At 39.9% G+C, this 13268-nt stretch overlaps 1 protein-coding gene and 3 pseudogenes across 2 annotated transcripts; 3 read left to right on the forward strand and 1 right to left on the reverse strand.

The window, feature by feature from the left end:
• Position 1: 1 nt before the first annotated feature.
• Positions 2 to 2598, forward strand: LOC148296124 (glucuronokinase 1-like; annotated as a pseudogene). Its single transcript, XR_015834503.1, has 6 exons — positions 2 to 480; positions 571 to 699; positions 783 to 973; positions 1036 to 1168; positions 1242 to 1407; positions 2018 to 2598. The product of XR_015834503.1 is annotated as a glucuronokinase 1-like (transcript).
• A 98-nt stretch (positions 2599 to 2696) lies between these two features.
• Positions 2697 to 4268, reverse strand: LOC148296125 (uncharacterized; annotated as a pseudogene).
• Positions 4269 to 8826: 4558 nt separating this feature from the next.
• LOC110747532 (metalloendoproteinase 2-MMP-like) lies at positions 8827 to 9225 on the forward strand. Its single transcript, XM_021947685.1, has one exon. It carries the CDS (start codon positions 8827 to 8829, stop codon positions 9223 to 9225), a length of 399 nt encoding a protein of 132 aa, XP_021803377.1.
• A 2280-nt stretch (positions 9226 to 11505) lies between these two features.
• Positions 11506 to 12795, forward strand: LOC148296126 (8-amino-7-oxononanoate synthase-like; annotated as a pseudogene).
• Positions 12796 to 13268: the final 473 nt, after the last annotated feature.

The raw sequence follows: 13268 nt of genomic DNA on the forward strand, positions 1-13268 counted from the left end.
TGGGTTACAAGTCCCATGCAGGGGTTCATATTTCTTTTCCTTAAAAAAAAATATATATATTCATAGTGACAATACGGAAGATTGGGAACTTGAACCCCTTCGGCAAAGGAAGTCTCCCCTGATTCACAACGTCAGACAAACGACTGCACATTGACAGCCAGCAATATAACAAGTGCTCACAGCTCACCCGAAAACGCAGGAGTTTGAGTTCGAAGATCCAGTGGTTGTCAGCTGAACTTTCAAATCGAAAATGGGTGACCACCAGGCCAAGAGCGAAACTGCGTCGTTGATCGAGCACAGGGCCTACGCCAGGGTGGGCCTGCTTGGGAACCCGAGTGACGTTTATTTCGGCCGGACGATCTCCTTCAGCCTTGGCAACTTCTGGGCGACCGTGTGTTTGCAGCCGTCCGATGATCTCGTCATCCAACCCCACCCCACCCCACCCACGACCTCGTCGTTTTCAAATCCCTAGACCACCTGGTACCTCCCTACACTTGAATTGCAATTACACAAAAATCGAAATCTTCAGTTTCTGCGAATGAATTGAATTATAAAAATGAAAATCAACAGGTGAATCGATTAGATAGTGAGGGTTATTATGGAGGCGTCCGATTGCTGATGGCAATTTGCAAAGAAAACGAGATTCAGTTAGAGCCTCGAAATTTCACTCTCTCATATGATACTAATATCCCTCGCCAGGTATTATGAGTTAATTTTCCATTACACTTAATTTTAGTGATTCAGTAAAGTAGCAAGTAATGATGTTTCTCTTTCACTTTCAGACAGGACTTTCAGGGTCTAGTGCTATTGTGTGTGTGCAGCCCTGAGCTGCCTCCTTGATTTTTACAAGGTTAGGCATTTGATCAAAGTCGAGGTCCGCCCCGGCCTCGTCCTTAGTGCCGAGAAGCAACTTGGAATTGTTGCCGGTCTTCAAGATCGTGTTGCCCAGGTGTATGGTAGCCTTGTTTACATGGTACTCAAATTTCAACCAGACCCTACATTGCTTCTACTTGTAGTAACTTTTTAACTTCCTAGGAATTTGACAAGGAGCACATGGATACTTTGGGGCATGGCATTTACACACCCATGGATGTTAGTCTCCTCCCACCTCTTCACCTTGTCTATGCCGAGAATCCAAGTGATTCCGGGAAGGTTCGCCTTCCACGTTGTTAGTGCTCTCTCATTGTTTCCCACCTGCTGTGCAATTTGTACAACAATTAACACATTTATTTATTTGTAAGGGCGGGTACATAGTACGGTTCTTCAAAGGTGGCTCAATGGCGACGAGTTTATAACATCATCCATGACGGAAGTTGCAAATATTGCACTAGAAGGAAGGACGGCATTACTTGAAAAGGACTACACTAAACTAGCAGCGCTCATGAACCGTAATTTTGACTTTAGAAGGTTTGAGATATCTACATTTTGACTCATAATTTGATTATGTGATTGCCCGACTCTGATCCCAGAAGCTCTCATATCTGTTTATTTGGACTGAATTAGAGTAAATAAGAAATTAATTTGAAAAGGAAGGTGATTGCACAACATGATGTTGTTCAGACTGTTGCCACACAAGGTTGATTGCACAAACTGTACATTTGTATGCCACATCTTATTCACTTTCTAATCCCCTTGACAGACCAGAAAGCTGGATAAATAAAAACAAAAAATGATAGCAAAATTGTAGCCATGGTCCCCAAATAAGACCCCACTTTATTTTTCATCCCTCAACCCCAAAAATTGTTATGGTCGCCCTTCAATTAGATATCGTGTTGCACCACTTGTCCTTTCCGTCAATTCTGTTAGTTTCTCCGTCAAAATTGATCACATGTGATGCACGTGATATTTTTTTGATGGGCAAATAAGACTTTTACCCAGCTACTACCCTCACCACTTCTCAGCCTACATGACACTCAGCTGGGCTGGAGTCAGACCTTATGTTTTGAACCATCTTCATATTTGCTAGCATTTTATGTATCTTATGGCTGCTCAGTACCGGTACATGGATGTTGTGCAGAAGCATGTTTGGAGATGATGCTCTTGGCGCTTTAAACATAGAAATGGTGGAGGTGGCCCGAAGGGTGGGTGCAGCATCCAAATTCACAGGTAGCGGTGGGGCTGTAGTCGTATTTTGCCCAGATGGTCCTTCACAAGTGAAGCTCTTAGAGGATGCTTGCCAAAAGGCTGGTTTTAAACTTGAACCGAGACAAGTCGTTCCCTCTCTTCTAAATGAGGTTGATCTTCAGACTCTCACAAAATAGGCGAGTACTTGGGGTCTTTTCAGTTTTGTTCTTGACACCCTCCCGCCCTTCTCTCCCCGTCTCTCATTGCTTTATATTGGTAAAGTAGAACTGTCAATTTTTGGTAGATGCTCCATTAATAAAAGGGAACGACTTACCCAAGGGGTTTGGTCTAGTGGATATCCTGGCTAGGCCTGCAAGTGGGCGAATGTTAGCTGGCCTCAGTGAGGTCCAGCGTTCGAATCCCACCTTGTGAAAAACACCCCCTGGGGAGAGTCAAATCCGTTCAGGTCTACGACTCGGAGTGGTTGCTCACTTGCTATTACCAAAAAAAAGGGAACGACTTTAATTTGATCAATTGCTGTCAGCTTGAATGCCTATACTTCCAAATTTCAAAGGTACAACTGTCAATTTTGATAGATGCTCCATTTATTATTATAAGGGAACGAAGTTATGTTATGCCAGCCTTAACAGAGACCAAGAGGAGTTGAATATCAATTTTATTTCCATGTGTAGAGAATGTTGAGATCAGAGCACTACTGAATGAAAAGACGACCTTCAACACTCAATGTCTCTGTATTTCTATTGACGGCAACGTTTCAATCAAAAGTACATTGGCCCAAACTAAAACTCAAAGTAATCTCTATAAGAAGGCATGAATTAGAATACAATTTATGATCAATAGAACATATACAACATCCCACCACTAGAGCTAGAGCTATAGAGATCTTGAGACCCCAACCAAAAAAAAAAAAAAAACCTAAGAATAATACACACAGCAATCAGCAAAAAGCTAAGCTCGATCAGAACCAAGAAACAGTGCACTCTCTCTCTCTCTCTCTCTCTTTTTCTGTGCTGAGCTGAGGTTACGTGATGAGAAAATATCTCCTACTCCCTACCTCCTGAGCATTTTATGAATACAGGCTACAGCTGCAACTGCCAGTGGAAGAGCAACATGCTTCAAATTTTTCTTTCAAGATCTTAGTAAACAACCACAGCCACCAACAAGCTACTTAGAACCAATTCATTCACGGTTCACATAGCGAATTCATGAGCTCCCGTGGTGAACCCCAGATTGGAAGATCGAGTAGAGATTGAGTAATCTGTTCCTCTTGTTCACTACACATTGCTTCCGCTATGTCACACAGATTCGAAACATCACCAATGATAGCTTCCTGGGCTTCTGCCTGCATGGAGGAAGAAGGATTAAGGATTGCAATTATATTGTGCCAGTGGAACCGTGGAAGGATTTCGCCATACCATACAACCGTAACCCAAAAAATTAAAAGCTTTCTTCTCCGCCTCACTCTCCATTGGTAACTCAATTTTAAGGTCAATAAGGATCGAGGCAACGTTCATAAGACAAGCACCGATGATACTAAAAGCAAGCATCACAGAAATCTTTGTTCTCAATTTTCCACAGAGTAAGTGTAATAATGCCAAAATCAGCTCAACTCAGCCCCGAATTGGTGTCGTGGAGCATAAATTTCTGGCCTTGCAAAACCCTAAGACCCAAAATCTTTCAATTTTCATAATTCCTCACCAGCTAAACAATTGTAAAACCAAAGGAAAGAAATGCCCTTTTAACTGCAAGAGAAGCTCATCCCCCACTGACCCACAAACGGACTCCGACCCTTGAAGCTCAGAAGGACCCGAACCAGCCAACGACGCCGTTTTCTCTCGGTCTTTCTCTGTCAATCGATGTTGCTGTTGTTGTTCTTGAAGATGGCATGTCCTCTCTTCAACTGCGCGCAATGTGCTCGACAAAAGTTCCCACTGGTCGATCTCCGCCTGGTACTGAGTTTTGAGCTTCAAAAGCGACTTCTTCTTCCGCTCTCTCCGGAGTTTCTCGGCATCCTCCTGTAGATCCGCGGCAGACGCAGACGGTGGAGCCCGGAGCGACGAGTCAGCAGATTGGTCGACCCGGCGCTTCTTCCTGCGTTTGAAAACGAAGCCGTCTTCATTCACGAGCTCCCAGTCTTCGTCGTCTTCTCAAGCTGCTGCTCCTGAAGCTGTTGACTCCACCATTATTGCTCACAACGCAGCCACGAGCGGGAAAAACTGAAAATTTGAGACTGAATTAGTGAAATACCCCTTGAACTTGTACATAATTTTCAATTAGACCCCTATTCTTTTTTTTTAGAAAATTAAGGATATGAATTTTTTTTTTCGTCAATTTACCCCCTGCCGTCTAAATCATCAACATTTCATCCAATTTTCAGTTAAATTATTTTTAAAATTATTTTTTTGGAAAAATTTTGAAGAAAAATAGGAAAATTAACCCAAAAAAACAAAGAAGAAAAAGATACTAAAGAAAAAAGATCCTGAGAACCCCCACCTTAACTTGGTTTCTGATTCCTTGAGAGAGAGTTTTTTTTTTTTTTTTTTTAGTTGTTGGGTTGTGTTTATTTCAGCATTTTTCTTGTTCTTTTGATTGTTAGCTTTATGTTCTCTCACCTTGAAGAGAAGACTGAGGAGATAAATGTTGGGTTGATCAACACAACGAGGGGACCATGTGGGTTTTTTGATGGTTGAGATTTGGCATTTGGTGGAAGATTTGAGGCAGACTTGCCATACATTTTCCTCAAATTGCAATCCGTATAAACCAAATCAATTTTTCTACCTGTTAGTACGAGTCACAGACTCACAGCCTTACCTCTCAACCTTCGTTCGTGGTGCCATTTAGCTGACTGTAACAATCCCAGAAACCCAGATCTGGTTTTTCACTCCTCCCCCACAAACCCAAAAACTCCAGCCAGAAAACACAAACCCAGAAATCCAAATCTGGTTTTTCACCCCTCCCCCACAAACCCAGAAACTCCAGCCAGCAACCACAAACCCATAAACCCATATCTGATTTTTCACCCCTCCCCCACAAACCCACAAACCCCATAGGAAAATTGACAACAACAACAACAAGAAAAAAAAAGAAAAAAAAAGAATGAACCAAACCTGTCGCCACTCCCCTCCCCCATCTATATATATATCTCCTTCAGCAACCCTAAACCTTAACCTGAGCCGAAATCCATCCCCACTCGAGATCTATTCCAAGCCCTAGCCTAAACCCATCCCTAACCCTTGCCCCCAAGTCCCACGGTTTTGGGTTTAGCCAAAGGAGAAGAAGCAAGGGAGAGATAAAGGCAAAGAGAAGAAGGAAAAAGAAAATGAAAGAGAGGACGGAGACAGAGGGAAGAGAAAAGAAGAAGAAGAAGAGGAAGAGGAAGAAGGACGAGAGAGAGAGAGAGAGAGAGGGAGAGAGTTTTCAGTTTTTATTTTAAGACTATTATTTCAATTTTCCATTTTTTAATTTTATTTTTCCATTTTTATTTATTTTTAACGTACAAAATGACTATTTTACCCTCATATTTAACGGCAAATTGGATGAAATGTTGCAAATTTAGACGGCATGGGGAAATTGGGGAAAAAAAAAAGTTCATATCCTTAATTTTCTAAAAAAAAAGAATAGGGGGTTAATTGAAAGCGAGGTTCAAGTTCAGGGGTATTTCACTAGTAAACCCAAATTTTAAAGTGACAAAATTCGCTCCAGTTGCCTTCAGGTGGACACTTCAGTATGATGATGTGTTATGACATGCCACATGCCGAGAGAACGGCGTCGTTTTCACTTTCTCAAGGAAAACGACATTCCGTTTTCTTTTTCTCGGTTAATATGACAAACGACCCCCAAGAAAAGGGGAGGACATGGTTCAACTCACACAGTTGGTCATTACGCTTTCTTCGAAGGAAACCTAAAATGGCCTGCCAATAAGTATCACCTCACCTATGGTTTTCTTCAAGGAACCCCAGCTAACGCCATGAGTGCAGTTGCGCGTGCTTTTGTAACATGGCAGGGCAACACACACTTCACGTTCAGCCAAGCCCAAAGCGTTGAGAGCGCTGATCTGAAGATTGGTTTTGGGAGGGGTGATCATGGAGATGGGGCTAATAATGCATTTGATGGCCCAGGTAAGACCATAGCCCATGCTTTTCCGCTATCTGATGGGAGATTTCACTACGATGCTGATGAGACGTGGGTGGTGGGCGCTGTACCGGGTGGTTTCGACTTGGAGACTGTGGCTTTGCATGAAATTGGACACCTTCTTGGACTTCACCATAGCGATGTTCCAGGGGCTGTCATGCAATCTGCAATTCCTGGTGGCACCCCATCTGAGGCTGTGGGCGCAGTTGCACGTGCTTTTGCAACATGGCAGGCCAACACACACTTCATGTTCAGCCAAGCCCAAAGCATTGAGAGCGCTGATCTGAAGATCGGTTTTGGAAGGCGTGATCATGGAGATGGACACCCGTTTGATGGGCCGCTTGGGACCGCTGCCCATGCATTTCCGCCGTCTGATGGGAGATTTCACTACGATCCTGATGAGACGTGGGTTGTGGGTGCTGTGCCTGGTGGTTTGGACTTGGAGACTGTGGCTTTGCATGAAATTGGGCACCTTCTTGGGCTTGGCCATAGCTCTGTTCCAGGAGCTGTCATGCTTCCTGAAGTCCGCACTGGATTTACCCAGAGCTTGCATGCGGATGATATTCAAGGAATTAAAGCTTTATACAACACTTGATTAATGTTGTTATTATTATAAGTTATAAGTTTAGTAGTTCATCCAAAGTCATCATGCTTTCGTTTTTTTTTTTTCCCTGTATCAAATAAAGGTACATCTCCTGGGTGTACGTACTTAGATTTTAAGCTGGATATTTAGTATTGAATCGTGATGTTCTCCTGTTTGTAGTTTTTTAATATTAATTTCCTCAGTTTAATAAAGTATAAAGTTCATTTCATGTCTGAAGTTTCTTTCTGTTAAGAAAATTTGGTTAACAAAATGACAAGTAATTATACTAAGATTCTTTCTAAAACAAAGACATCACCCATAACTGTCCAATTAAATTGATGTCTGCGCTTATATTCAATGTGTCATTGTCAGGGCTGTTACTTATTGGGGTCGACTAGTTTTGCTTTCTTCCTAAGCTCTGGAATTTGTCCTGTCTCTCCCTTCTTGTCCAAATATCATAGAATAGAAGGAAAAACGGATCGAAGAAGAAGAGTTGCGCTAGGCAGGGAAGAAGATTGATGATATTAATTTTATTAAGGTCTTTGATGTTCGGTCTGGAAGATATTATAGACAAGCAGCAGGTTTGATATTTAACTTTCATTTAGTTAAACAAGCCTAGATGAAACTATACGGTGTGCTTATTCTTCTTCAATTAATTTAAGTGAGGAGTCATTAGGGTTAGGGAGGACTAGATATTCTACACTGCAATTTAAAGCATCAAAGAACATGAAACCTTGATGATGTTAGAGGTGTGAGTTAATGTCTTACAAAGTACTTTTTGTGTTTCGATTCATTTGCAAGTTTTCGTGTTTTGATTCGTGAATCTTGCATTCATGTACAATCAGAACGCATATATGCTTGGATTTAAGTCGTATTTTCTCTTTTTAATCATTAGAGAAAGAAAGGGATTCAAACTTTTGACTTTTTTCAACAACATTGAGAAAAAAAAAGTACTACTATGGACGAATAGATATAGTAGTATCTTGTTTCATAACCCCTTTAGTTAAACAAGCCTACATGAAACTCGTTTAGTTAAATATACCTAGCGTAGATATTTTCCGAACTAAAGATAATACTCAGTCGACTCTCTTAGTTGGCTTCTTCATGATATGGGAAGGGAAATTTTGTGGCTCACGATTTCTCATCACCTCCAGATGGGAGTTCAAATCAAGTTGAGTTGGAATGATCAGCGGCTGCGCAAGAAATAGAACCAAACCACCAAGGGATATTTGCACACGGTTGCTATTGAAGGCATGCATATGCTTCGTCATCTATGTAACGTCAGCAAACTTGCATGATGATGATGGTAAAGTAAAAAAAAAATATTAGTTGTGAAAATACCTGTAGGATGTCTATATATGCCTAGAGGGGGTTAATAGGCCAATTTAATATTATAATCAAATAAATAAAAATAAACTTTGATAGCAGGATTGATATGGTTTATCAATCCTGAAACGTGCTGGAAATAAAATAAAAGAACACAGAGAGAATTATTTTACTTGGTAAAACCCCACCTCTGGGGAAAATCCACGGGACTCCTCAGTCCAACACAAATCCACTATAGAACGATGATTACAAGAAAACTTGCATGATGATGATGGTAAAGTAAAAAAAAAATATTAGTTGTAAAACAAAAGTAAACATGATGATGATAGGTATACAGAGTCACTTATTCTTCTCTTCAATCATACGTCTCCAACCTCAAGACTTAACTATAGTTAAACTCTAAAGTAATAATGCTCATGTATTTACTATGGAAAGCCTAGCTGTCAATCTCATTCTGGAAATTGGAGTTGCACCATGTACCTTGGATGCAAGTCTGCTCATTCTAGACCTATAAATAGCCCTCCAAGTATGAGGCTTTTGCACAACATATCAAAAACCAAAAGTAGTATTTATTTCCTTACTCATTTGAGAAAGGGGTGTCCCAAGGGTGACAAAGTTGAAGGCATCCAAGACCTCAAGGAATCCCAAAATGGCCTCCCTCTAAGTATGGTTTTCTTCTGCAAGGCACCCCAGCTAAGACCATGAGTGCAGTTGCACGTGCTTTTGCAACGTGGGCCGGCAACACACACTTGTCGTTCAGCCAGGCTCAAAGCGTTGAGACCGCGGATCTGAAGATGGGGTTTTTTAGGGGTGATCATGGAGATGGAAGACCATTTGATGGGCCGGGTAAGATCATAGCCCATGCTTTTCCGCCGTCTGATGAGAGATTTCACTATGATGCTGATGAGACGTGGGTTGTGGGTGCTGTGCCTGGTGGTTTGGACTTGGAGACTGTGGCTTTGCATGAAATTGGACACTTTCTTGGACTTGGGCATAGCTATGTTCCAGGAGCTGTCATGCAACCTCAAATCCCAACTGGATATACTCAGGGCTTGAATGCGGATGATATTCAAGGAATTAAAGCTTTATACAACACTTGATCTTGGTGATGATGATCAGGTCATCAAGAATGTTAAAGTCAACTTCTTATATTTTTATGTTTATCAAATAAGGTACCTCACCTGGAGGGGAGTGTACTTAGAGTTAGAGTGTGCGATAGTACAATATTGGATTAAAGTATCAGCATACATATATATATATACATGACGCTGGATATTTAATTGTTTTAATTAAAGAACCTCAGATATTCTACTTTCAAGTCATAAACGATTAGTAATTTAAAAAAAAAATTTAAACAAGGGTCAATTGGATTTAGATGAATCAACATGATACATTATTGTTTGACAAAAAAATCAAAAACTACTAGTCATCATCTAAAATTAATGAGTGATAATGTGACCTAAAATCAATTGTTGTCAATAGATTGAGAGGCCCAAAACGATTTATACTATTAAGACACTCTCAACAAGTTTAAACTAATACATTATCATTATTAAACTTATGTTGAGCATATGCAAGTACAGTCTACAGTCTATCAAAGAAATACTTTAACACAACAAAATTAAGTTGAGGTTCCGTCTCAAAATCAATTGTTAATGGGAGAATAAGTAGTCCAACTCTCTATAAACCCTTTTAAGGTTTGTTAGTTTTTCAATGTGAGACATTTTCGCTTTCACATTCTTGCAGATACATCTGAATGGTTCTTCGATCTTTGATTCTAATACTAATTTGAGTCTTTCCAAACAAAGAGACAATGAAAGTAAAGTGATGATCTAGTCTTATATGTGTCAATTTTAAAGAGCCCAGGCCGCCCCCCCCCCTCTCTCTAGATAGGCTAGTTTAATAGCTAGCGTAGATATTTCCGAGCTAAAATAATCAACTATCTCTTAGTTGTCTTCTTCGTGATGGGAAGGGAAGTTTTGTGGCTCAAGCTCTCTCACCTCCAGATGGGAGCTAAAACCAAGTTGAGTTGGAATCAGTGGCTTTGCACGAACTAGGATGGGATCCACCAAAGGGACATCTGCACATGTACGAGGTTGATATTGAAGCCATGCATGTAAACTTTAGAAGCTATAAACAAACTGAGGAGGGAGACCTCTATTATACACATTTCCCAAGATGTCTTGCCCATGAAGAAACACCAAGAAAGATCCTTAATGCAATAGAACAATGAATCTCAATCCTTATATAGAACTAGGAACCTTTTAGCTTTTACATATTTAATCTAAAACACTAATATAAAAGCCACTGGATGAGATAAGTTTGAGTTCTTGAGTAACAATGAGTCTTTGGCAATCCCACAATGATTAGAAGACCACTTTCGTGAGATTAACACAAGATATTAATCTTACATTCTCCCACTTAATCAAATAATTATTCAGACTCAAAATTAATCACTTAATGACCATGTAGAACTATCAACACTTCTCTATTCCTTTATCAAGCCGATGTCATAATCAAGAGACTCATATAGAACTGTCGAAGCACATTGAACATATAACATTAAAGGATTTTACAACCACACATATGAGCAATCAAAAACACATAAGGCTTCCAACTGGACTGAGATCGAAGAATTGCTATGATCAAGTGTTATAAGATCATAACATTTCTTAATTAGCTCACCCTTCAAGACTACCAAGGTCTTTCTGTAAACAAATGAAATAGTTTTATCATGGATACAAACTGCAAATAACAAGATTGCTAGCTTCATTGCAGCTTTAAAACTTAATCCATTTGACAATCAAGCAGTAACACAAAATAACAATAAAGAAATACCTCAATTATATTATCAAAAAAGTATTGCGAGACCTATCGTTTGGACCCTGAGTTCATTTCAAAGAGAACGATGAAACAAGTGCAACTCACCGTTTTGCTATAACATATAAGGCAATTCTGGCCCTAATATTTTAAATTAATTTTTAATATTTTATATCTTTAAGGGAATGGACTACATTGACTAACATATACAAACACAATGACCAAATTGGCCAAATTGATAACACAAGGACTAAATTGCCCTATGAAATAAAACACAAGAACCATTTGAACATTTAAGCCAAAATTAAAATAAATGTTTTGAAAAAAAAAAAAAAACACAAATGAGATATGAAAAATCAATAATGGCCTTAATGGTATTGTAATCTAGCAGGGTAAAAACGGCATTGCGTATCTATCTTTATTCACGAATTGACCCCAACGTGTCTTGTCTTTTCTCATTCGAAACTATTCCCAAATTGCCAATTGGTCCTTTTGCAGTTGAGGACATACGTGGTTAACCGTGCCTCTTCCGAGTTTTTAACTCTGCTCAAGGCGTTACGCTCCAACAGTCCAACTACGCCCGCCGGCTTCTTCTCTCTTTGCAGAAATGAGCTGCATTGAGATGTTGAGGTGGTGGGATCATTGGGTCGAAGAAGCTCTTCAGAAACTTGAACACCTGCAACTCCTCCGTTCTCTCAGACTCATTTACCTCCAAAATGGACCAACCCATGAAGCCCAAACCCCGTCGAAGATGAATTCCATGTGTTCGATGAAATGCAGCCGTGGGACCGATCCTCTGTGGAGGTCCACATTCCTGAACCCACGTTCCAGAAATGGCTCCACGACATTCCCAATTCCGGTACGGTTCAATTCAACAACTATTTTCCAATTTGCTTTTTGTGGAATTTTCTCTGTTTTGAACTTACATTACGTTTATGGAATTCACAGGAGATGAGGAAGGTACCCATAAGTTCAGAAAGCTTCTACTATTCTCTGGGAATGACTATTTGGGCTAGAGCTCACATCCTACCATTGGAAAAGCTGCTTCCAAGGTTGTCTTTTTTGCATAATTTTTGTAAAGACTGCATCTTTAAGTTACTATGTAATAATAAGGATTTATATTCAACCAGGCAGCCCTAGAACATGGGATGGGCCACAGGGGCTCTGCTTTAATCTGCGGATATACCGATTACCATAGGCGACTCGAGTCATGCATTGCAGACTTAAAGAAGAAAGAGGTATGAGCTGCTCTGTTTATACATTATACTCTGCTGATTTAACTTCTTTATGTGAACTTTTTCATTCATTCTCTTCTTCCTGTTTATTGGCCATGGCCCATGCATGGTGTCAAGGGTCATTTGGTAGAAATTTGGATTTAGACTATGCTAGCTTTAACTGTCAGAAATATTCACACGCTTTCCCAGTCAATGAACATCATTTCCTTTTTCATTTCTAGACGAAGTTTAATTGTGTGGTTTTTTTAGAGCTCTAAAGCCTTTGATTCTGTTGTTTTGAACTTTATGTCTGGTTTATTGAAATACTTTTTTTAGGTTTTTTAGCTCAAACCTGAAAACTGGTGCAATCTTGTTTCAAATTTATCCCCTAGGATTGCCTTCTTTGTCCCACAGGATTTGCAGCCAATATGGCGTTGATGGTAGCTATGGGAAATGTTGGCTCTCTCTTGGCTGCTGGAAAAACACCTTTAACTAATGAAAAAATTGCCCTTTTTTTCTGATGCACTGAACCATGCGTCAATAATCGATGGTATTCGTCTTGCTGAACGACAAAAATCTGTAGAGATATTCGTCTATAGACATTGCGACATGACTCACCTTAATGCATTGTTGTAGGTCTTAAACTTTTTGTTTTGAATTTGTGTCCCTCTTCTAATTGGATATGCACTTCCTTCTGTCCATAGCTTAGAAATGCATTTTGTGTTGTGACAGATCAAGTTGCACAATGAGGAAGAAAGTCGTCGTGACTGATAGGCAAGTGTTCCTATTTTTAAATGCTACTTTCTGTACCATCATTTCAGTTGGAATCATATACACATTCATATAAAGTGTTCCTATTGATTTTATTTGTTATATTTCTTATGAATTGTTTTTGTCTTTCACTACAACTTGTTTAGTATGGACGGAGACTTTGCACCAATGATTGAGCTTGTGAAGCTACGCAAAGCGCATGGCTTTCTGTTAGTTATTGATGATGTAAGTCCTCTTGAGTTATTCCACAGTAAAACTTGTGAAACCTTTTTAAGGTTAATCTTGTACACACATCAATGATTGTCTTAATTATATTTTGAATGAATTCCCCAGTTACA

The sequence above is a fragment of the Prunus avium genome, chromosome 3, assembly GCF_965620075.1.
Source record: "Prunus avium chromosome 3, drPruAviu1.hap1.1, whole genome shotgun sequence".
In the NCBI taxonomy this organism is placed as follows: Eukaryota; Viridiplantae; Streptophyta; class Magnoliopsida; order Rosales; family Rosaceae; genus Prunus; species Prunus avium.

Coding starts and splice junctions, on each gene's coding strand:
- LOC110747532 (XM_021947685.1), top strand. CDS start 8,827: ATGAGTGCAGTTGCACGTGCTTTTGCAACGTGGGCCGGCAACACACAC.